The sequence below is a fragment of the Hylobates moloch genome, unplaced genomic scaffold, assembly GCF_009828535.3.
Source record: "Hylobates moloch isolate HMO894 unplaced genomic scaffold, HMol_V3 SCAFFOLD_1, whole genome shotgun sequence".
NCBI lineage: Eukaryota > Metazoa > Chordata > Mammalia > Primates > Hylobatidae > Hylobates > Hylobates moloch.
This window is the reverse complement of record NW_026652276.1, coordinates 167,864,056-167,890,200: the sequence shown is the minus strand read 5'-3', so window position 1 is coordinate 167,890,200 and position 26,145 is coordinate 167,864,056. Positions and strand designations below refer to the sequence as shown.

Below are 26,145 nucleotides of genomic sequence, written 5' to 3'. Positions count from 1 at the left end.
GAACAGTTGCTTCTAGTGGAATACAATCTTTATATACCTACTGGACTAGTCTGTAAACCTGCACTTCTGTGTCATAACAAAAGTCATGACCATGTGATCTGATCAACTTATCTTCTGGCATTTTCATGAACAACAATTCTAGGAAACTTCCTTTTGGATGCAAAACATCCCTTAAATTTTCTGTGTATTCAAAAGCATACAGGTATCTTTTATTAGGAAATAGTATGCAGCTTTGAGTATAAAATTTAAAGAAACCAAGATATGTGTTTTTTTAACAGCTAAAAATGTAGGGATATGTCTTATCTATTTCCAGCTTAACATCTAGGAGTGTTTATCTTTGTAAGTTTACTTGCAGTCCAAAGGGAGCTGATAAGAACACAGCTATTTTTAAGTAAAATAGCTATTTATTCAGCCTGTTGTCATGCCAACATGTTCCGTGCATATACCACTATAATTAGCACACCCTTTGTAACAGGCAAAATTGTACATCAAGTTGTATGTCATGTTACCTGATTATATAAAAATGTAAAATGAAAATGAATTATCAATTCCTTTTAACATTCCTAGTAAACAATTCAGCAGTAGACATGAGGCACAAAATCTTAGTAAAATATGACACAGGGAGAGCAATAATGTAACTCTTATTTAAACTTAACTTGTCATAATTTGTTATTAATATACAAAGACAACAAACTTTTAAAACATTACATTTACTAAGATTCTGGCAATAAGACACAGCATACCAGGCTTGCCACTCAACTTGTTATTGTAAGTCTCAGCTTCAATATGAAGCCGTTTTTTTTTTTTTAATCAAAACCCTGCTTTTTACATGCTAAATATCTTGGCAAGTAGGCCATTAAACCTAGTAATGAACTTAAGACAGCAAGAGTGAGGAGTTAGCAAAAGCTAAACATTGCAGCCTAAACAAAATTCATACAAAAAAATAAACTATCACTGGTTACATAAAATTTTCCTGACTGGTTAAACTTAGTATAAAACATGCATTTTAGAATCTTTAGCTATCAAGTTCAAAAAGTACCAGTGTCTATTTAAAATAATTCCTCTCCCAAGCCAAAGTGTAGTCAAAATTAATTCAAATGACATAACACATTCTAATGCTAAAAAATATTATTACTGAAGTGGAGGTAAATCCCAGAGCTTTTGGGGCTTTCTCATGCTGCAAATGACTGTTTCTCTGGTTCACTCAAAGCAGCATATGACAGCATTCAAGGATAACACTAAGCTCAGTAAAGGGCATGACTGCTGGTAGCCAGCTCTGACCTCCCCATGAAGCATGGCTACTGTGTCCATAATACAGGATGTGTGAGGATCAAAGGCACACTATTCTGCTAGCTAAAGAGATAGCAAACCACCCCCCCCAACCCTAAAAGCTCCTTCCCCAGGTAAATAAAAGTATACGAGGGGAAAAAATTAAAATACACTTATCTACAGAGTAAGGGTTTTGAAATATTAATGTAATCCTTCCTTCAAAAATTTTAACTAGTCATCTGGTCATTTCTGATTACATCTTAAAGATGTATCCAGATTCAATTTCTGTTGGTTATCCTTAGACACGTCTAGTGAAAAGTATTAATTTTATTCCCAAATATCTTAACCACTAGTACAACTGCAGTGTATTATCTCCCAGAGTTATCAAGCACTGGAAGAGAAAAAAATAGATGTTCAAGCGGCAGGCAACATTTATGGCCCTTTCACACAGTGGCATCTGAGTGGCTACTGAATAGTCCAGGAATAATTCTAAAAACAAGAAAATTCATGCATTTTAGTAAATATGTTGTAGTTTTCACAGTTGAAATTTGCTCAGACATTGCACTTTCTTTATAAGGGAATCCTGATTTTTCTTAATGTTATGGTGAGTCAGGACTTGAACTAGCAGCCTTCTTTTTCTTCTTCTTACTGTGTTTCTTATGCTTCTTTTTCTTTTTTGTTTTTTCCTGTAAAGATAATTCCATGTTAGACATTACTATATAAAAATATGCAAATTAAAAGCATCTTTGCCATGCTTCTTCTAAGCTACTACATAATTCCAAACAATCCACACAACCAAGAAAACTACTCAATACATTCCTCGAAAAGTCTCAACAACCAGTATCATATAAGGACTAGAACAGTTCTTGTTGATTTTCAAAAAGATAGGGAGAAAATCTTAAGTCATCAGCACATTAACATAACTTCTAACAAAATTTCCTGTAGGAAATAAATTCAACTGAATCATGCTACCAATCACTATATTTCATGCTACATAACTTCTAAAGTTATAGTTACTGGAATGGATAACCACAGAAAAACATAATTGTTTTTGTAAAATAGTTTTCAGACAGAACAGAGATATTAAATTTGCCAGTTTTAAGTAAACAGGTACACAGGTATTGTGTACTGCTCAGACTGGCAGCACTACTTGAAGTTGTCATTAATTATTAAATTAAATTATTAAATTAAAATCAACTAATTAGTACAAAGTATCAATGTATAGTTAAAAAGTCTATTTTGTTAAGCAAAACAGATGTCTGATTTTTAGAAGAAAATGCCACTAAAGCCTGGTAAAAGTAGTTAAACTATGAGTGGATTGAAGGGAGCTGGAGTTTTGCTGAAGTCTGACTCTCCTATTTCTGTTATAGAAGGCAGAACTTTCAGAAACATAGATACTTGGAAAGGTAGTACCAAATGAGAGACTGCTGCTAGTGTATTGATATTCAAGAGAAGAAAATGAAAAGCAAGAAAGGAGAAGAGACCTATAAGGATGGTAACAGGAGAGCTTCCTATCCATTTCCTATCTATCAACACTATCTACTCTCTCCCCTCTCTCAAAGGCCTCTGTCACTCTGTGGCACTAAGCTAATTTTCATCATTCTTTTCTCACTACATGTTTGAAGTACATAGGGAACATTACAGAGTCCAAAATCTTGTAATTTGGGCTTTTAAAACTAAGTTTTGGGTATAGGTTGCTTTTTCATAAAAGGACAGCTGAGCACTCTCTTCTAAAAATCATTTTCTTCTTAGCTTCCATGACACCTCTCTGCTGGTTTTCTTCTACCACAAAGACCTCTTAATTTCCTTTGCTGGCTCTTCTTCCTCTGGCTGGCTTTTCTGGGGCTTCCTTCCATTGTTTACCACATACTCTCCCAGTCACATGCTTTACATTCCACTTAAAACCAATGATGGCCAAATCTTTATATGCAGTCCTACACTTTGACCTCAGGATTGTAAGTGCCTCGTTAACAGCTCTACCTGGGATGTCTCGTAGGCATATCTGAAATTACCACAAAAAAATGCTTCATTTTTCTCTCCAAATCCTCAGCCATCTTAGTAACTGGCACTACTTATCTGTCATTTTGCTTAGGTCAAAGAATCTAAGCTATCTTTGATTCTGCTCTTTGCTTTAACTCTAATGTCCACATTCAAAGCACCAAGCAAGTCTTACCATCTAAGTCCAAAATGTATCTCAAATCCATCCTTGCCAGTCCAACTCTATTACTATCACTGCTGCACAAACACCATTCCTCACTTGTGCCCACTTATCTCCTGTACCAAAGCATTTACAAAATGTAAAATATTTAGGTCACCTCTTTGTTTAAAACCCTCAGAACAGCTTACAACATTCTGATGAAAACACACTCTGCTGTGTAACGTAAGTAAGCCTCTGCTTACTTCCTACCCTCACTGTATGGCATTTCTCTTTCCCCACCAGGCATTAAGCCACTTACCTTCTCTTAGTTCCTCAAATATATCAAGCTTATTCTCACTATAGGTCTCTAAGAGCTCTTCCCTCTGCCTAGGATATTCTTTCCTTTGATCTTCACATGGTTGGCTCTTTCTTGTAAATCAGATTTCAGCTTAATTTCACTTCCTCAGCAGGGATTTCATGAGCCCATCCCCACAGTATCTCTCTCACTTATCATATTCTTCTATCTTGTACTCTACTATACTCTTAAGACTTAGAAAAGTGCCCGCATAGAGATGCTTCATACATACACACTAGCTGAAAGCATGAAACAGTGAAAGTATGCAAATACTTATTTGGTTATGTCTTAATTAATTAATCCGAACCACAGACCAAAGCTATCTTCACCCAAACTACTTTCACATTCAGAAAAACAAACAAACAAACAAACAAAACTTATTTGTCATCGTAGGCTTGGAGCACATAAAATGTTATTTCTGAATCATTACTGGGGAGCCTTCCTATCAGAGAAGGTACCTCATTTTAAGAGTCAGGGAAATTCTGGGAAGGGGTTACTCAAACCTACAAATCATGATGTTTTCATTTTTCTTTCACTTTTCCCTAAGAAAATGCCTTCAAAGGTCATAGCTCACATTTATACTGAGGACCCCTAAATTACTTTGCTGATATTGTTTGCATTACTCTTTGAAAGTAATCTCTGTTAACCATTTTCTCTTGGTTGATCTGCTTCTTGCTTGGATACTACTTCTATTTTCCTTAATTCACCTCTTCTTTCTCTTTTCTTCTCAATTTGCATTAATAGCAGAGTTTGGCTTTAAAAGCTATCAAAAGAATCTTTATTAATGAGTCATTTATGTTGTCGTATTCTTATTTTTTCATTGCAGCTAGTGCTTGGAGAGGCTTTTTCTGTTATTACCAGATTTGGCTGATTTGGAAGTAACTATTATCAAAGATAACGGAAATCACCATACTTTGGTCTCTCATATTTCATATTGTAGCTTAAAGAAGTCAAACAGAAATTTGAGCTTATAACACTTTTTTTTTTTTTTTTTTTTGAGACGGAGTTTTGCTCTGTTGCCGAGGCTGGAGTGCAGTGGGGCAATCTCAGCTCACTGCAACCTCTGCGGCCCGGGTTCAAGCGATTCTCCTGCCTCAGCCTCCCGAGTAGCTGGATTACAGGCACCCGCCACCATGCCTGGCTAATTTTTGTATTTTTTTTTTTTTTTAAGTAGAGACGGGGTTTCACCATGCTGGACAGGCTGGTCTTAAACTCCTGACCTTGTGATCCACCCATCTCGGCCTCCCAAAGTGCTGGGATTACAGGTGTGAGCCACCGTGCCCCGCCTGAGCTTATATTTCTTTTTTTTTTGAGACGGAGTCTCACTCTGTCGCCCAGGCTGGTGTGCAGTGGCACAATCTCGGCTCACTGCAAGCTCTGCCTCCCGGGTTCACGCCATTCTCCTGCCTCAGCCTCCTGAGTAGCTGGGACTACAGGCACCTGCCACCACGCCCAGCTAATTTTTTGTATTTTTAGTAGAGATGGGGCTTCACCGTGTTAGCCAGGATGGTCTCGATCTCCTGACCTCGTGATCCACCTGCCTCGGCCTCCCAAAGTGCTGGGATTACAGGCGTGAGCCACAGCACCCAGCCCTAAGCTTATATTTCTAACAGTAAAATACTGAAATGGAAACAGGACATGCTTGCTACCAGAGTATTTTTTATTTTTCCTGAACCATTTTTACTTTCTCCCACCCATTAAGTGAAGCTGCTGAACACACCACACCTTTCCCAACAAACATTTATTTGGTCCAAGTAAATCCAATCAAGCTTTACCATGACTCATTTTATATTAAACCAAAACACCTATGCTATTGTTTGTAAAAACGTTAAGAGATACTTGCTGTTGCTTTTTCTCGTTCTTCACTGCTTTTCTTCTTTTTTGCTCGTACCTAGAAAGTTTAAATTTTTGTGGAGAACAGAAGACAAACATGTAATTGGTACTCAAGGCATTTTTCTTTAATTCTCTATCTTGCATCTTCAAAATTTAAATGTAAAAAACATTTTGACAATCACAGGACGACATTTAAAATAACTCCTGTTATATCTCAATGAGGTTTCAATAAGAAACATAAAGGAAGGACAATTAAGATGTAAAATCTCTAGACAGCTTCTCTTATATTCCCTTTCAGCACCTAAAAAAATGTGGTACAGTGGAAAAAAAACATCAGCTTTAGGCCGAGTGCGGTGGCTCTTGCCTGTAATCTCAGCACTTTGGGAGGCCAAGGCAGGAGGCTTGCTTGAGCCCAGGAATTCAAAGCCAGCCTGAGCAACATAGGGAGAGCCCCCTATCTCTACCAAGAAAAAAAAAAGAAAAAGAAAAAATAGCTGGGCACAGTGGCATGTGCCTGTAGTCCCAGCTAATTGGAAGGTTGAGTTGGGAGGATCACTTGAGCCTAGGAGGTTGAGGCTGCAGTGAGCCCTGTTTGCGCCACTGCACTCCAGCCTGGGTGACAGACGGAGACCTTGTCTCAAAACAGGCAAACAAAACATCAGCTCTGAAATGAGATAGATTCCAAGGTCTGAATCCTATCTTACTCTCAACATCTGTAAAATGGAGATAATATCCACCCTCAAGGGGAAGTGCCTAAAATACAGCAGGTATTTCTCTCACTCTATGGTGCTCAACAAATGGTAGCTCTATATTCAGTGTAGTTAGTATAAGCCAATAGGTTAAAATTCTAAGTAAGAATTATCATCCCATTTACAATTTATTTCAATCTTTTTGAGTATGGTACACTGGATTTAAATTAAACTGAGGCCGGGAGCAGTGGTTTGTGCCTGTGATCCCAGCGCTTTGATAGGCCAAGGTGGGAGAACTGCTTGAGGCCAGGAGTTCAAGACCAGCCTGGGTAACCTAGTTAAGACTTCACCTCTACAAAAAAATTTTTGTTAAAAATTAGTGGGGTGTGGTGGCATGTGACTGTAGTCCTAGCTACTTGGGAGGGTGAGATGGAAAATCACTTGAGCCCAGGAGTTCCAGGCTGCAGTGATCTATGACTGCACCGTTGCCCTCCAGCCTGGGCGATACAGCAAGAACCTGTCTCTAGAAAAATAAGAATAAATAAGCTGAAAGTTGCCAAAGCTTTCATAAACTTTCATATTACATGTTAAGTTCAAATGTAAGATATTTCATATTAAACTTGCTACCATATAGCAGACAAACATAATACAATACTAATACATTACATACAAAACAATATTTATAAATTTGCCTAATGTTGAATTGTGTGGTTCTGCTAACTGACTACAATATTAAATACTTGACAAATACATAAAAATGCAATTAACAATAAAAGGAAGCATAAGGACTAAAAAAAAAATACAACACATAAGCATTAGAGACCACAAGCTCACAACAGAGATCACTAACTCACTAGCTCTCTTTACCGAGCACCTAGGAAACAATATTTTTATTGTTATTCTTGTTATTACAATGACTAAGGGTGACAGTAGATGTACTACATCTATATTTAGCCAGGCAGAGATGAGGGATGCTGTCACGCCATGTCCTCAACAGCCCTGTACATCCTCCACGACTTCTGAATAGCCTGCTAAACATTCATGTGATGAATCTGTTTACAATACAGAAACTAAATTTTTTTTTTTTTTTTTTTGACAAAGTCTCGCTCTGTTGCCCAGGATGGAATGCAGTGGTGTGATCTTGGCTCACTGCAGCCTCCACTCTGCTGGTTCAAGCAATTCTCCTGCCTCAGCCTCCTGAGCAGCTGGGATTACGGGTCTGTGCCACCATGTCTGGCTAATTTTTGTATTTTTAGTAGAGACAAGGTTTTGCCATGTTGGCCAGGCTGGTCTTTAACTCCTGACCTCAGGTGATCCATCTGCCTTGGCCTCCCAAAGTGCTGGGATACAGGTGTGAGCCACCACACCTGGCCCAGAAACTAAATTTTAAAAAGTAAAAAAAATTTTTTTTTTTTTTTTTTTTAAAGAGATAGGGTTTTGCTATGTTGCCCAAGCTGGTCGTAACTCCTGGTCTGAACTGATTCTCCTGCCACAGCCTCCCAAATTGCTGAGATTACAGGTGCCACAAGAGGCTGAGTCACTGCATCAAGCCTCTTGTGCAGGATTTTAAGATATATTGTAATGCCACTGTATGGTCTTTGAAGGGCATATGTAATATACACCTGCTAGAGCCTGCATTTTGTTTTTTCTTAAGATTGTATGTCTTCTGGTGTTATCGCATTGACTGACTGATTGAGATGGAGTTTCGCTCTTGTTGCCCAGGCTGGAGTGTGATGGTGCAATCTTGGCTCACTACAACCTCCGCCTCCCAGGTTCAAGTGATTCTCCTGCCTCAGCCTCCCAAGTAGCTGGGATTACAGGTACCTGCCACCGCGCCTGGCTAATTTTTTTTTTTTTTTTTTTTTAAGCAGAGATGGAGTTTCACCATGTTGGCCAGGCTGGTCTGGAACTCCTGATCTCAGGTGATCCACCCGCCTCAGCCTCCCAAAGTGCTGGGATTATAAGCACGAGCCAGTGCGCCTGGCCTGGTGTTAATCACATTCAGGCATTTACACTGAAATACAATTTCATAAAATTGCACATTATCATTATTATTTTTTTAGAGATGGGGTCTTGCTATGTCGCCTGGGCTATAGTGCAGTGGCTATTCACAGGTGGGATCAGAGTGCACTGCAGCCTCAAACTCCAGGGCTCAAGCAACCTTCTTGCCTCAGCATTAGCTTTCATTTCAGGAGCAATTACAAGACTGCTATAAAATGGGGGCAATAGGTCTTACAGGACTGAGTGCCACTGTTGCAGACCAAGAATAATGAAATCAGAAAGGAGGCACAAACAAACAAAAATGCAAGACGCAGGGAATGGGGAGATGAGGAATATAGTAGACAGAGATAGAGCGGGGCAGGACTGATACAGGAGGAGGCTAATACAGAAATGATTAAGGAATCATGAAAACCAGCTCTTGTTGCAATCTGCTACCACCCCTTGTAAGCAAGGGTAAGATCCTCAACTGAAAAGATTATACTATTGGGGGTTAAATATGTTGATCGCCAAAGAAAGCTACAGTTTTAAAAATAAATGATTCTAGGGCAAACTTGGCTTAGATTTTACTGTAACACCAAGAATTATGCAAACTTTAGCTACCATTTACTCTGTCTCAGGTATGATGCAATGCCTTGAGTAATTTATCATCTCATTTAGTTCTCACAACAAAGTAATATGATGTTTCCTGCCAACATTTCTTCTCCACTTCATCACCTTTCTACTCCCTGAAAAGTAGCTCAAAACACAGCTAAATAATATCAACTAAACTGAGACAGTAGATGCAATGTTCTATTTTAACAATGTAAGAGAATGTTGGGTTTCAACATGCTGTATGTTACACAGCTTCTTTCATGTAATAAGAATGGTAGCACAATAAAAAGGAAATATTAGAAGACTAAAAATATCTCAGATTGGAAAGGTATGTGGAAATATGGTTAATTATAAAAAATAATAGATAATTATCTTCTGGAAAAAAGAAAACTCATTCTGACATAAAATAACTTTCATTTTTTTTCTTTCTAGAAAGGTGAATAAATTAAATATGAAGTATTTCTTTTTCTAAGTCATATTTATTAAATCAATAACTGAGCATTTTAAAATAGAGAAAATGGATTTGATCATATACTTACCTCCTCAATATACTCTGATTCTGACAAGGACTCAGATGATAAAGGTTTATCTTCAGAATACATCTTTCTCTTTTTGCTGAGTCCTTTAATATCCTATGAAAAATAAATACATTTATCTTGACTCAAAAAGATCTACTTTGTCACACACATTTTATGTTTCTAAGTTCTATTTAATTCTTCTAATTATTACGATTACCCATTTTTATTTTAGAATGTCTAAAAATTGTAACATTTACCAGGATTTAAGTCTTTAATTCCGCTAAAGCAATATTAAATAAATTGAAAAGAAATAACTACATATCCATTTAGATGTAATATCCACCTTATTTTCTTTATACAGAATAGACTTCAGTCATATGAAACATGCAGATGATGTAAGATTTGGTTCCTTTGTATTCTAATTCTTTTGTTTCTACCCAAGATTGGATTACACAGGCCTAGTACTGCAGAAAAGAAAATAAACGGGTAATTATTTGCAACGATCTAAAAGAATCTCTACGTGGTAATTCCTTTAGTGCATTTAAAGTGTTAAATGTAAATATGTGTTTAAAAAAATCTTTTTTTTTTCTGGTCATTTTTTTTTATTTTTAATTTTTTTTTTTGCACACAATAAACATTTTCTAAAAGTACATACAAACAAAAAGATGCATATCAAACATATTAGGAAGGTTGCGCATGGGAAGGCGGGGAATAGAAATGGGGGGTGGGAATTAAAGAAAATAAATGAGAGAGGGACTTTGTATGGATCAATGATAATAACTCAATCCTCTATTTGACAAAGAAGAAGGAGAAGGAAGAGGATGAAAAAGAAAGTGGGATAAACGATCAGAAAGGGAGGAAAATAGAAAAAATTAGAGTATGACTCCAGGGTAGACCTGTTTTGTTGTCGCTTGGTTGGTTGGTTGGTTTGTCAGTTGTATTTTTCACATGTTTCGCCATGTTGGCCAGGCTGGTCTCGAACTCCTAGCCTCAAGTGATCAACCCGCCTCGGCCTCCCAGAGTACTGGGACTACAGGCGTGAGCCACCATGTCCAGCCCCCACATTGCTTCTGGCCTCTGTGGTAGACATCCCAGACAGGGCGGCCAGGCAGAGGTGCTCCTCACTTCCCAGACGGGGTGGCCAGGCAGAGACGCTCCTCACTTCCCAGACGGGGCGGCCGGGCAGAGGCGTTCCTCATTTCCCAGACAGGGCAGCCGGGTAGAGGCACTCCTCACTTCTTCCCAGACGGGGCGGCCAGGCAGAGGCACTCCTCACTTCTTCCCAGACGGGGTGGCCGGGCAGAGACGCTCCTCACTTCCTAGACGGGGTGGCGGACGGGCAGAGGGGCTCCTCACTTCCCGGACGGGGCGGCCGGGCAGAGGTGCTCTTCACATCCCAGACAATGGGTGGCCGGGCAGAGGCGCTCCTCACTTCCCAGACGGGGCGGCCGGGCAGAGGCGCTCCTCACTTCTTCCCAGACGGGGCGGCCGGGCAGAGGCGCTCCTCACTTCTTCCCAGACGGGGCGGCCGGGCAGAGGCGCTCCTCACTTCCCAGACGGGGTGGCCGGGCAGAGGCTGCAATCCCAGCACCCTGGGAGGCCAAGTGGGAGGCGGAGGCTGCAGCGAGCCAAGACCACGCCACCGCACTCCAGCCCGGGCAACACCGAGCACCGAGTGAGCGAGCCTCCATCTGCAGTCCCAGCACCTCGGGAGGCCGAGGCGGGCAGACCACTGGAGGTCAGGAGCTGTAGACCAGGCAGGCCGACATGGCGAAACCACGCCTCCAGCCAAAGGACAAAAACGAGGGAGGGGTGGTGGCGCGTGCCAGCAATCTCAGGCAGCCGGCAGGCCAGGGCAGGAGCATCACGGGAGCCGGAGGCAGGGAGTCTGCAGCGAGCCGAGTGTACTCCAGCCTGGGCCACAGAGGGAAGAAAAGGAAAGGAACGGACGGGAAGGGAAGGGAAGGAACGGACGGAACGGGAGGAAGGAAGGGAGGAAGGAAGGAAGGAAGGAAGGCAGGCAGGCAGGCAGGCAGGCAGGCAGGCAGGCAGGCTAAAAAAATCTTCACCTCTAAGTATTTTTAATGTTGAAAAAGTGAGTAACTCTGGAGAAGGAGAGGGGACTGAGATTGGGAGTAGTGCTTAGGGGCTTAAATATATATTTGAAGAAATCAAAAAATTATGACAACACCCAAAGCAAGTATAATAAAATGTTAAGATTTATTCGAGCTGCATAGTGGATATGCTGGTTATCATTTTATTATTTTTCATAGAACTGTTCTGTATATCTGAAGTAGTTCATAACAAAAACAAAACTACCCAATGGAAAAAATGTTTACCACCTAATCTTACATAAAAATTCAGGATGTGTAACTTTTTATATAGCAAGAGTCTAATTTTGAAGACAAACAAAAATGCAGAAAATAAACTACCAGTGATGATCTCTCTATGGGCTAGATTATAGGAGACTTCCTTTTGTTTCTGCAAACAGCATTGTTATTTTGGCTGAAATGTTAAATGTTAATTGTAAGAAAATGGACTCAAATCCCACTACCAGAGATTAAACACCATTAAGATTTTTGGAAACATCTTTCTACGTGTATGCTTACAATATTACATAAATACTTGCCGTCTGGAACCTGCTCTTCTCACCCAATAGTATCTTTCCATGCCAACTACGTCATTTATGGCTACATTTAACATTCACTGAAATGTCAGAATTTACTTAACCTATCTCCTTCTGGAGGACAAGAATATGGATTCTTTGCTATTAAAAACAAAGTTGAAATAGAATGAAGTGTACGTGAGTGCAAACTCTTTAATAACGATGACTAAATCAAAGACCAACGTAGTCTTCACACAAATGATAATCTTTTTTTCCCACCGTGTCCAAAATTGTCTGTCACCCATTTATGAATCACACTTTACTAAGAAGCCTCCCTCTCAGGCTCTTTATCAATCGTATCAGAGAATACAGTTTGTGTTTTCTTTTATATTTATGTATATTTGCCAATTTGTCTGTGTATGTGTGGTATTCTTTTTTCCTTATTAATGATCATTAATTTTTTTTTTTTTTTTTTGAGATGGAGTCTCGCTCTGTCGCCCAGGCTGGAGTGCAGTGGCACAATCTCGGCTCACTGCAATCTCCGCCTCCCGGGTTCACGCCATTCTCCTGCCTCAGCCTCTCCGAGTAGCTGGGACTACAGGCGCCCGCCACCACGCCCGGCTAATTTTTTGTATTTTTAGTAGAGACGGGGTTTCACCGTGGTCTCCATCTCCTGACCTCGTGATCCGCCCGCCTCGGCCTCCCAAAGTGCTGGGATTACAAGCGTGAGCCACCGCGCCCGGCTCATTAATTTTTTGTGTTATATATTCTTAGAAGTTTTTCTTAGTCTGTTCATTGTATTTAAACTTTGTTCACAGTTTAATTTTTGTAATCAGTTTTTGCCATTCAGAATTTGAAATATATGGTCAAAAGTTTCTGAGTTTTGAGGCATAAGCCTTCCCCACCCCAGTATTGTAATATTCACCCTTTCTCTAGTTGCATTTTCATACATTTAAACCTCTGAGCTGTCTAGGATGTATTTGGCTTTATGTAGTGGCCAGCTTTATATTTTCCAAATGATTAGTCATTTTGTTCCAAGAAATGCCATCTTTATCATATTATTACAATTCCACGGATTCTCGAATTTTCACCTGGACTCTACACTGTTCCACTGTTTTGTCTATTCCTGTACTAGTACTGCACTGTGTTAATTAAAACATTCCTATAATGTTTTAATATCCAGTATGGCAAGCTATACCCAGAAACATGTTATGACTCTCCATTTATTCAGTCTTCATATATGTCTCTGAATAGACTTGTATAGTTTTCTTCAAATAAGTACTGCTTACTTCTTTAAAATTTTCCTATAGATATTTTGGTTACTACTATAAATGGGATATTTTCTTCCACTGTATTTTCTAATTGAGTATTTTATTATCAGCACTTTCAGAACAATTTTAAATAATAAAAGGGCTAAAAACAATGATTATGTGACTTAAAATGAAAGCCTTTATGATTATAATAGACACAAAAACAAAGTAAAGAGACGCCATGGACCAGAAAATGTTGTTTCTTTCCAACAGAAAAATGGGCAAAGACTATGAAAAGCAATGCAAAGAAAATGAAATATGAATGGCTAATAAGCAAGTGAAGAAGCTCAACCATTTGTATACATTACGTTTGTAATAATGACGTCTCTCTGGGTTGACAAGTATGTGAAACAAGGGTATTTTTATACACTAGCAAGAATGCAAAATAACAAGCACTTGGGCAAGCAAAATGTTCACAAGTTAAACGTGTATGCACATCCTAGAACTTAGAAATTACAGTCCAAAGTATCCTTTAGAAAATTAACAGTAAACTGGTTGGGTGCGGTGGCTCACGCCTGTAATCCCAGCACTTCGGGAGGCTGAGGCGGGCGGACCATGAGGTCAAGAGTTCGACACCAGCCTGACCAACATGGTGAAACCCCGTCTCTACTGAAAATATAAAAAAGTAGCTGGGCGTGGTGGCACATGCCTGTAATCCCAGCTATTCAGGAGGCTGAGGCAGGAGAATTGCTTTAAAGTGGAGGTTGCAGTGAGCCGAGATTGCACCACTGCACTCCAGCCTGGGCAACAGAGCAAAACTCCGTCTCGGGGAAAAAAAAAAAAAACAGTAACTGCGGAAAAGAAGAAATGGGTAAGAAATATCCACAGCAGCACTGTTTGTATTACTGAAAAATTAAAATAATCTAGATGTTCATAAAAAGGAGAATGGAGAAATAATTTGTGGTGGATTAATTAGTAGAATACCATAAGCAAAAGAAACAAGCTTGAAAGTATCAATAAGGATAGATGTCAATAGTAATGCCGAATGAAAAGAAACAAGTTTCAGAAGGAAACACAATGATAACATTTTGATAATACACAATATTCTTCCCATTCCAGTAGGTGTAACTAAAGAAACACAATATTCTGTTATTTATGAACACATACTAATATAATAAAAGTATATAAATGTGGATAGGAAACACACACACTAGTTTCAGTATCAGCTACCTCAAAGGAAGAAATGATAGTTTGGGGACTTTTTTTTTTTTTTTTTTAGAGATAGGGGTCTTACTCCGTCATCCAAGCTGGAGTGCACTGGCATGATCATAACTCACTGTAACCTCCAATTTCTGGGCTTAAGTGATCCTCCCACTTCAGTCTCAGGAGAAACTAGGACTACCACACCTGGCTAATTTGTTTTCTTTGGGTAGAGATGGCATCTCACTATATTGTCCAGGCTGGTCTCGAACTCCTGGCCTTAAGTGATCCTCCTGCCTCAGCCTCCCAAAGTGTTCAGATTATAAGCATGAGCCATTGTGCCCAGTCTTTTTTCTTCTTCTTCTTTTTTTTTTTTTTTTACATAAAACAAGACCTGAAACCAATGTAAATCATTTATTAATTCTAGCTGGTAAAATGTATTAATATTTGTTGATTATATGTGTATATATTACTCTGTTATGTAATATTTTAAGTACTTAAAAATTGCAGTTCAGTTTTAATATTTCATGTTTCTATGTTACCAGATTTAATTTCACACATATATATATATATTTTTTAAATATGAGGGTAACCACTTATTTTATAATCATTCTGAAAATCAGGAATTAATGCTGAATTACATCACATCCTTCTGGCAACTACTGAAATAATCATATGGTTTCTTTCCTTGATCAGTTAATATGGCAAATTATATTAATAAATTATCCTTGAATTCTTGGAATTGGTCATTACAGTTTCTTTTTTAAGTGTCTTAAATTTTTTTTTTTTTTTTTAATTTAGATGCAGGGTCTCACTCTCTCCCCCAGGGTAAAGTGTAGTGGCATGACCTTGTGGGCTCAGTCTCCCAAGTAGCTAGGACTACAGGCATGTGCCATCACGCTGGTTAATTCTTAAAATTAATTCAAAAAAAATTTTAAATTAACTTTTATTTGCAAATTGTTATGTAAACCACTCCTAGGCATATACCCAAGAGAAATGAAAACATGCATCCATACAAAAACTTGTGTTTATACATGTCCATAGCATCATTATAATAGCCAAAAGGTAGAAACAAAACCAAACGTCCATCAACAAATGAATGGATAGAGAAATCAGCCACACACACACACACACACACACACACACACACACACACATACACACACACACGGAATATTATTTAGCCATACAAAAAACCAAAGTACTGATACATGCTACAACTTGGATGAAATTTGAAAATACTATGCTAGCTGAAAGACACAAAAGGTCGCATATTGTATGACTGCTTTCATATGATAAATCCAGAATAGGCAAATCCATAGTCAGAATGCCCATTAGAGGTTACCAGAGAATGAGGGAGTGGTGGTGATTATTTAATGGATATGGAGTGTTTTTATGGGCTGATGAAAGTTTTGAAACGAGAGTGAGATGGTGGTTGCACAACACTGTAAATACATTAACTAATACTGAATTTTAGCTTTAAAATTTCAATGGTATATTATGTGAACTGCACACAATATACCATTGTATATGGTATATACCATTGTGTACCATGGCATATTAAATGAAACTGAAACTGAATTTGTTTCATTTTCTATCATTAAAAAAATACATAAATTCTGAGTAAAAAATAGTGACACTGGTCTGTAGTTTTATTACTGCCCTCTTTCGGTTTTTCTTTATTTTTAACAACCAGAATAACAATTTTAAATGTAAACCAGAAATTAAGGCAGGCATAAATTCTGCTTTAACTATATAGATAAGTTATAAATGAAGGTAAAACATCTATTTACAATAGTAAGAAGATTTTTCAATATTTATCTATGGTATATTCAATTTGAAAGAGAAATTAATGTTCTTTAATCAGAAGGGCCTTCTTCAAAATGATTTAAGAAATCAAAGGAAATAGGCTGGGCACGGAGAGGCTGAGGCAGGCGCATCACCTGAGGTCAGGGTTTTGAGAGCAGCCTGGCCAACGTGGCGAAACCATCTCTACTAAAAATACAAAAATTAGCTGGGCGTGATGACACACACCTGTAGTCCCAGCTACAGGGAGGCTGAGGCAGGAGAATCGCTTGAACCCAGGAGGTAGAGGTTGCAGTGAGCTGAGATGGCACCACTGTACTCCAGCCTGGGTGACAAAGCGAGACTCCATCTCGAAAGAAAAAGAAAAAAAGAAATCAAAGGAAATGTTTAATCTGCTAATCTGCATTATTTTGTATTTTTAATCTGAGATAATCCATTAATCTATACAAATTCAAACTCTTGGCCTAGAATACTCTTTTGATCCTTTATCTTCAATAATGAATCCAAATTAAAAATTGCTTTAAACTGAAACAAAATATTACAAAAACAAAATAAATACATCTCTTAAAAAGAGGTAGACATTATTGTTATTTAAGTCAATTAAGTATTATATGACAGACTATCTTAAGGCAATGTAAAAGTATAGTTACCTTTTCTTTCTCAGTTCCATCTTTTGACTTCTTTTTCTTTTTTAAGCTATCCTAAACAAAGAAATATATGTATCAATTTTAAATGCTAAGGACACAGCATTATAGAACAAGGACAAAAATACCCAAAAAGTGATTTGCTCTATGATTGAAAAAAGGCTACTCCAATCCCAGTATATAATTCCGAAAATTTAAGAGAAATATATGTTATGCATACATTTGCTTGTAAGCAAACAGCCATCTTTATCTGGCTGTATACCAAATTTACTCTTAAAATGATAAGTATTGTCTGTAATACCCACACAGCTTATTTTAAAATAGGACTTCGTGCCATTGCCTGTGTTTGCTTATGGTGGTCACATGCACTGGAGTTGTATTCTAATTTGAGGAGGCAACAATTTCTGCTTTTGAATCCTTTGAGTTCTAGCTATTAATCTTCCTAAGCCTAGTTTCCTTATCCACTTTATCCATAAAGTGGATTACCAAATTACTTCCTAAAATTGTTGAGATTAAATGAATTAATAAATTAAGTGCTTAGAATTGTGCCTAACAGATAGCAGGCACTCAATAAATGTTAGCTATCATTATCACGAGACTGGCTCTTCTGCTTTAAAAGACAAAGAGAAAACCAACATTTACTGAGTACTTTCTAGATGCTAGGTATTTTGCCAGAAGATCTCTCATGGGGGCAAGCAGCTATCTGTTATAAATGCAGACAGCTGCTTTGGTTTCCTGAGACTCCAGTACAGTGTTTGTCAAATTGTGGTCCATACACACCCCAGTATCAGAATCACATACACAGATTCCTGAGACAGGGCTCAGGAATCAACACTTTTTTCCGAGAACTTCTTAACTTTTTTCTGACCACTAATGTTTGAAAGCCAACTGTGTGTCTGACAATCCGGGTTAGTACAGAACAAATTTAGGTACAGTATAGTAGAAAGGACACTGGACCAGATTTTAGAAGATAAAGATTCAACTTTTAATTCTAATTCCAGCTGTATAATTTTAAGCCAATGCTTTTTATCTGAACTCTAACTTCTTTATGAAAACAGGGACAATAATGTCAGTTACCATGGAAATGTGGAGACATGGAGATATATATATGAAAGCACTTGAAGAATTATTAAATGTCACATGCAAGATATTATCAAGTATATCAATTAAGTGGCATAGAACATCAAAGTACAAACATCAGACTATCTTATTTTTAAATTGAGAGCAACTTTAGGAAGAAAAACTTAATTAAATGTCTTTTTATCCAATATATTAATAATTTAAATAATTTACCTTACTGTCTGATTCAGTTTCTGACATGGAGCTTTCAGAAGATTTATGTGAACGGTTCTTCTTTTTCTTTCTCCGTTTTCCTTGTTTCTTATCCTACATAAAATATTTTTAGAAACATTTGCTTTCTGTCTCAAAAATCTAATTTACACATTTATTAATATAAAACTTTTATCAGTGAACAAAATTTAATGAAAGGATCAGCTTCTACATTTTTTTCTTAATACATCACTTTCCTGTTATAAAGATCAAGTGATTTGAATCACATGTAATGCCTAGCATCTAGTCAAACAGCATTTGATTTTTCAAATTTTTTTCTACTGATATTTTTAAGTCAACAAAACAAATTTTAAAATCTAAAAAATATATTATATACCAATATTTAAGTTTCTAGTTACCATTCATGTTAGTCCTCTAAGTTATGGATAATTAATCAAAACCTGAAGCCAACATTTCTAACAGATATTTCACAATGGTTTTCCACTTGACATTAAAGAAATTAAGAGAGATTATTTCATGAATCATTATAAGCAAACCTTACCTCATCTTCAGAATCAGAAGAACTGCTGGAAGAATCAGAGCTTGATGAAGAAGAAGATGAATACTTGACCAAGCACAAAATAATTAAAGCTTGTGAGATGCGAGAATTTTTTTCTTTTACAAAGTCTCTTGAAATACTTAATGAAATCAATCTAGTTTCTGAGAAACAGATGCCATATTCATAAGTCATAAATATGAAAATATAAAATGTCACACTTGTTCTCTGTACAAAAGCTCAACAAGTTAACATATGTGGCCATGGTCACCAATCTCTCTCTTTAAATAGCAACAGAAAATGTACTAGGTTATAAGATGGTTGGCCGGGCGCGGTGGCTCACGCTTGTAATCCCAGCACTTTGGGAGGCCGAGGCGGGCGGATCACGAGGTCAGGAGATCGAGACCACGGTGAAACCCCGTCTCTACTAAAAATACAAAAAAATTAGCCGGGTGTGGTGGTGGGCGCCTGTAGTCCCAGCTACTCGGAGAGACCGAGGCAGGAGAATGGCGTGAACCTGGGAGGCGGAGCTTGCAGTGAGCTGAGACTGCGCCACTGCACTCCAGCCTGGGCGACAGAGTGAGACTCCGTCTCAACAAAAAAGATGATTGGCACCTTTTTTTATATCAGTGATAGAACAAAACCGCTCTTCACAATCAAAGAACCTCTAAGTTCTTTGACTCATCTGGAGTTTAAGTTACCTTTAGCATACAGATTAAACAAATTATTCTTACTTTTTTTGTTGGCTCTTAATTGTAACATTTAGAAAAATGGAAAACTTTTGCTCACCCTACCAGATTTCTTCTTTTCTTTTTTCTTTCTCTAAATGGAAACAAAAGTACAAGTCTAAATAAGCTGATGTGAGTTTCCAAATGCATCTATTAACAGTAGTATACAGCATTATTATGAAAATCCAACTATGAGATTAAGAAGAGCAATAAACTAAAAGTGGTATTACCTGTCTTTTTTTGGATGAGCTCTCACTTCCACTTAACAATTTCTCCCTGTGTTTTTCCAGTTCTTTCTTCCAGTTCTGCAAAAAGGTTATGAACACCATCAGAGGCTATCTAACCTTTCCAATACACCTAATATATAGAGACAGCCACTGCTTCCTTCCCTCCATCCTCTAATACCTCTCACCCATTTCAGCTTCAATTACAGTCAAAAGAAACACAGGTGCCAATCCTTGACCCTATCACCAAAGGACCCTCTACTAGCTCTTTTCAAAGAGCATATTAAGGGATAGGAGTTCTGTATTATTGTGGAGCAGGTATTATTACTGAAGCTGAGGTCTCTTTTCAACAAAGATGGCTAGATTCTCCATCTAGTCTGTAAAAGTTGAATTAATCGTTACTGTGATTGATACGTTATATACATGTTTGTAATCAAAACAAGCAAACAGGCTGGGTATAATGGCTCACACCTGTAATCACAGTACTTTGGGAGGCTAAAGTGGGAAGATCGCTTGAGCTCAGAAGTTGGAGACCAGCCTGGGCAACATAGTGAGAACCTGTCTCTACTAAAAATAAAAAAAATCAGCTGGGCATAGTGGCCTGCAACTGTGGTCCCAGCTACTCGGGAGGCTGAAGTAGGAGGACTGCTCAATCCTAACTTGGAATCCAAGTTATCTAAGTCTTAGATGACTTACATTACAAGATGATTATTCCCTATTTTTTAAAGCATGCACGTAAATACAAACTTGTATTCACTATAACAATAACACTTCTAAAATACAGAACCTCTTTAAGAGAGCTATGCCCAAATACTTAGGGTTTTTTTTTTTTTTTAATGGAGACAAGCGGCGGCGGCGGCGGGGGGGGGGGGTGGGGGGGGGGTGGTCTTACTTTGTTGCCCAGGCTGGTCTTGAACTCCGGGGGGTGGTCTTACTTTGTTGCCCAGGCTGGTCTTGAACTCCTGGCCTCCCGTTTCAGCCTCCCAAAGTGCTGGAATTATAGGTGTGAGCCACCATAACTGGCCAAATTAGTCTATTTTTTTTTAACAGTACTTTTTACAAACCTCATTCATTTTTTCTTCAAATTCAGCCAAAGCCTTGGAGCCTTTCTTTTTCTTTTCTAGTTGCTCTTTTACTTCTTCCCTTAAAAAATAGAATGTACAAATAAAATTTCAAGCAATTCAAATTAGATAAATGCTTACGAATAAGAGAACAACATTTCATAAACTCTTCTAAATATTCTAATAGACCTCTATTCAATGTCGGTAACATTTCAATTTCTTTGTTCACATCTATAAAAATAAATTACCATAATAAAGCTAAATAAATAACACTAATCACTCCTTTTCTAAATATGGATTTTAAGAGCTAATACACCAAACATCTAAGCACTTACAACAGGCACTATTTAAAATACATTTTCATTTAGTCCTCACAACAACCCTGTGAGAAAAGGTATGGATCCCCATTTTATAGATAAAGAAACTGAAGCTTGGAGAAGGTAAAAAATCCACCTAAGGTCATAAACCTGGTAGTTTTCAGTGTTAGGATGCCCTGAAATCTATCTGACTGAACTACTACATTCTATATATGATCCATTTAATAAGGTATCTAACATGCTGTGCAGAGAAGAGTTAATACAGTTTGCCTGATTGCTTATTCTTGGAAAGACATACTTAAAAGACTGGCCCTAGATGGGCATCTGGGAACTTGAATTCGGAGGATTCTTACTATTCTCTGATAAGAGCAGATCATTGTGCCTAAAACTGTACAAACAATGGAGTTCAAGCTAAATACCTATTTTCCTTCTGGGAATCTGGATTTTTTTTTTTTAAAAGAGACAAGGCCTTGCTCTGTCGCCCAAGCTAGAATGGAGTGGCACAATCATAGTTCACTGTAATCTTCAACTCCTGGCCTCAAGCAATCCTCCTGCCTCAGTATCCCAAGTAGCTAAGACTACAGGCATGTACTACCACATCCAGCTAATTAAAAAAAAAATATATATATATTTTTTGTAGAGACAGCATCTTGCTATGTTGCCCAGGCTGATCTCAAACTCCTGGCCTCCGGCAATCCTCCTGCCTCGGCCTCCCAAAGTGCTGAAACTGTATGCATGAGCAACCATGCCCAGCCCTGGAATCTGGAATTTTGGTACATGACAGGCAGAGGCTGACCAGCCTCAATAAAAACCCTGGGCACTGAGTCTCTAATGAGCTTCAGTTGGTTGCCAATATCTCACATGTATTATCACAACTCTTTACTAAGGGAATTAAGTGACTCTCATGTGATCCCACTAGGGGAGGACCCTTCAAAGCCTGCTCCGGGACTTACCCAAACTTTGCTCCCTGTGCCTTTTCCTTTTGCTGATTGTGCTTGGTAGTCTTTCACAGTAATAAATCTTACCATGAGTACGACTATCTGCTGAAACTCCAGTGAGTCCCTAGGAGTTACTCAACCTGAGGGCTGTCTTGATGATCTCTGATACACATGTAATATATTTACTTGGACATTTCCCCTTGAAAATTCATTCCCTCTCCCCATTAAAACATACTTTGTTTTGGGATAATGCATTTTCTGGTATGCTGCAATGGTTAACAACGGCACTCACACACACTGGTAAACAATCCTTACTTCCTATTTAACTCAAAGGAAGGATTCCCTATTATACACAAGCATACTTTTCAACCAGTTGCCCAGTTTTCAAGGGCACTTGGGATTCTGAAGTTAACAGCTCTGAAGCCTGTGTCATATGTTGTCTCAGGAGTATGGTATTAATAACGAGGAAGACATACTAAAGAATAACACGGCCCATACTCTGATGCTTTATTTACAAAAATCAGTAAGTTTTTCTAATTCATTGAAAAGCTGGCAGATAAAACTAGAAACAAAGCTGAATATTATTCTTCCTGCTATCTGGTTACACATCAGTAAAGGACAAGACTAGTTAAACTCACTAAACAGCTTTGACCACTGCAAGGTTAAGGTCTTTTATGGAATAGAGAAGAGACTGGTATGAAAAAGTTACCTGGCAGTGCTTTGGCTATACCGGGTAGTGGGTTCTCAAATGTTTGCTTTATAATTGTACATGTGTTTCACACGTTCAAAAGAAAGCACATATCAAACGTTACTTAAAAAAAAAAATTACTTATCTGGCAATTGCTTGGCAATCAATAAAATCAATTAAAGTCTTAAGAATAAACTTTAAAAGTTGATAAAAGCTTATAAATAGGTAAAGTGTTTCACAAATACCAGGTAGGCCTTGGTCGATTCAGATAATCCTGTATTGTTGGCCCTGAAGACTGGATTGGACCCCTTGATCTCGCCATTGCTATTGGGTTCATATAGGCCTTGGGGAAAGAACAACAATTAATCCATTAAAGCAATCATTAAACATGCAAAAGCTCACTTACTCATCAAGTAATCTTTACTATAAATACACAATATATCCAGCTAAGTATATGCAATCCGACTAACCAACTCTTCATTCTAAAAACATTAATTTAATCCTCTTTTAAGCCTTAAGAGTTTGGGAGAAAATGTGTGTGTGTGTGTGTGTGTGTGTGTTTTACAACAGATATGATGAAATAATAGATACCTCTGAGCTACTGATGGCTTTACAGCTCTTTCTTCTAAAGCCCAGTAACCCTGTGAGGGTGATACCAGTATGTTCACTAGAAAATTAAGAAACTCAATTCCAGGCTGGGTGCGGTAACTCACGCCTGTAATCCCAGCACTTTGGGAGGTTGAGGCAGGTGGAACACCTGAGGTCAGGAATTCAAGACCAGCCTGGCTGACATGGTGAAACCCTGTCTCTACTAAAAATACAAAAATTAGTCGGGTGTGGTGGCACACACCTGTAATCCTAGCTACTAGGGAGGCTGAGACAGGAGAATCACTTGAACCCGGGAGATGGAGGTTGCAGTGAGCTGAGATCGTGCCACTGCACTCCAGCCTGGGCGACACAGCGAGACTCCCTCTTAAAATAAAATAAAATAAAATAAAATAAATTCATTTCCAAAGAAGTTAAATAAGATCTAACTCTAAATTCATTGTTTATTCAACTACATCTTGTCTCCCAGGAAATACTATGTCATAGTGATGACAATTTTATTCACAAATAGTTAACATCAAAAATTATACACAGGCAACAAAAAAAATAAACAGAACATCAAAATGTAAAATGTTTATGCATCAAAGGACACTGTTAAGAGTGAAAACACAATTCACAGAATGAGAGAAAATATTTGTAAATCATAAATCTAGTAAGAGATTAATATCCAGAATGTAAAATGAGCTCCTACAACTTAATAACAAAAAAACTCCAAGTAATTAAAAAATGGGCAGAAGACTTGAATAGGTATTTCTCTAAAGAAAGTATACAGTAAATGGCTAATAAACACACACAAAAATGTTCAATATCACTAGTCATTAGGGAAACGTAAATTGAAACAAAGAGATGCCATTCTATACCCATTAGGACGGCTATTATCAAACAGAAAATTGCAAGGGTTAGCAAGGATGCAGAGAAACTGGAACCCTTTCACATTGCTGGTGGGAATGTAAAATGGTGTGGCCACTGTGGAAAACAGTTTAGTGGTCCCTCAAAAAGTTAAACATAGAACTACCACATGATCCTAAATCTAGGTATACACCCAAAAGAATTCAAAGAAGGGACTAAACAGATACTTGTACACAAATGTTCACCACTGCAGAATTCACAAAAGCTGAAATGTGGAAACAACGCAAATGTCCATTTATGGATAAATGGATAAACAAAACTGTGGTATATACATACAATGGAATATTATTCAGCCTTAAAAAAGAATGCAATTCTGATACATACTATATACAACCTGGATGAGCCTTGAAAATATGCTAAATGAAATAAAACAAGAAAAACACAAAAGAACAAATACATGATTCCATTTATATGAGATACCTAGAAAAGAAAGTAGAATGGAGGTTAACCAGGGTCTGGAGAGAAGAGGAATTTGGGAGTTTATTGTTTATTGATACAGAGGTTCTTGTTTGGGATGATGAAAATGGATAGTGATGATGGTTGCACAACACTATGAATGTACTTAATGTCACTAAACTATATACTTAGAAACAGTTAAAATGGTAAATTTTGTTATACACATTTTAGCTCAATTAAAACATCTGCGAAAATTTAAATCATGCTGTCTACCACACTTACTACAGCAGAAAAATATTTTAGAGATTTTTTTCAAAAACATATTCAGGCAAAACAAAGCAAAAGGTTTCTTTGTTAATGACAGTGTTTAGCAAAGCGATGTTGTTTTATTAAAATTCGCATTGCTACTGATACAAAGTCTGGTCTTTAATTCAGTCTCTACCTCTTATATTTAGTTTTTCCAAATTTAAGTCAATAAAAATTTTATTTATTACTATTATTATTTTTTAAAAGACAGGGTTGGCCAGGCGCAGTGGCTCACGCCTGTAATCCTAGCACTTTGGGAGGCTGGGGCAGGTGGATCACTGAAGTCAGGAGTTCGAGACCAGCCTGGCCAACATGGCAAAACCCTGGCTCTACTAAAAACACAAAAATCAGCTGAGTGTGGTGGCGGGTGCCTATAATCTCAGCCTCCTCAGGAGGCTGAGGCAGGAAAATCTCTTGAACCTGGGAGGCAGAGGTTGCAGTGAGCTGGGATTGTGCCACTTCACTCCAGCCTGGGCGAAAGAGCAAAACAGTCTCAAAAAAAAAAAAAAAAAAAAAAAGACAAGGTCTTGCTCTTTTGCCCAGGCTGGAGTACAGTGGTGAGTGGTATGATCATATCTCACTGCAGCTTTGAATAATCCCCCTACCTCGGCCTCCTGAGTAGCTAGGACAACAGGTGTGAGCCACCATGCCCAGTCAATAGACATATATGAAACTCTTCTACTTTTTAAATAAAAAGAATTTTGATAGAAAATGATTACCCTCAAGGTTGGTTTAAGGCGTTATACCTTGCAATAATCCAAAATAAGTGAAATGAAACAATATATTTGTTGCATTTTATTTAACAAAATCTATGAAAATGACCATCACTTCCCACCTCTATAACAGATAAAAGTGATATACTTCCAGATTTCTCTGTCAGAGTAAACAATATAAAACCAGCATAAACAACACATACTGAGAACTATTACTGTTCAACTGACAAAGCCTAATTACTTGGAATGAAAAAGACAAATCTTTGACATACTTTTCTACAAGCAGGAACAAATGCTAGAGCCCCTCATGTAAGGAATGTTTACAGAATCAGGGCAAGATGTGGACATCAAATGCAACGTTAAAGACAGAGGCATATTGTTCTATTTTTTGTATAAACGGTTATACCCTCAAATATTTCACTCAACTGCTTTTGCTAAGCATTTCGATTAGTTGGTGTGGAAGTATGACAAACAATGAAGGCAGAAATGGAGACAATGAAGGCAAGTACCATGTGCAGCTTAGTTCACCGTTTGTA

General features: G+C 37.9%; 1 protein-coding gene across 3 annotated transcripts in view; it reads right to left on the bottom strand.

The window, feature by feature from the left end:
- Positions 1 to 639: 639 nt before the first annotated feature.
- Positions 640 to 26,145, bottom strand: part of FAM133B (family with sequence similarity 133 member B) — a 30,560-nt gene continuing 5,054 nt past the window's right edge. Inside the window, exons 2-11 of one of the 3 annotated variants that reach the window (XM_032761067.2) lie at positions 22,925 to 23,022; positions 20,740 to 20,818; positions 19,682 to 19,756; positions 19,513 to 19,545; positions 18,730 to 18,792; positions 18,192 to 18,284; positions 16,905 to 16,955; positions 9,415 to 9,507; positions 5,605 to 5,652; positions 640 to 1,955 (exon numbers count right to left, since the gene is read on the bottom strand). In XM_032761067.2, the coding sequence (XP_032616958.1) occupies positions 1,869 to 1,955; positions 5,605 to 5,652; positions 9,415 to 9,507; positions 16,905 to 16,955; positions 18,192 to 18,284; positions 18,730 to 18,792; positions 19,513 to 19,545; positions 19,682 to 19,756; positions 20,740 to 20,818; positions 22,925 to 23,022 (720 nt within the window). In that variant the 3' untranslated portion in view covers positions 640 to 1,868. Of the gene's footprint in view, positions 1,956 to 5,600; positions 5,653 to 9,414; positions 9,508 to 14,655; positions 14,843 to 16,904; positions 16,956 to 18,191; positions 18,285 to 18,729; positions 18,793 to 19,512; positions 19,546 to 19,681; positions 19,757 to 20,739; positions 20,819 to 22,924; positions 23,023 to 26,145 lie in introns of those variants that run through there. The other 2 variants (XR_009208804.1, XM_058424594.1) reach the window with 2 other exon arrangements.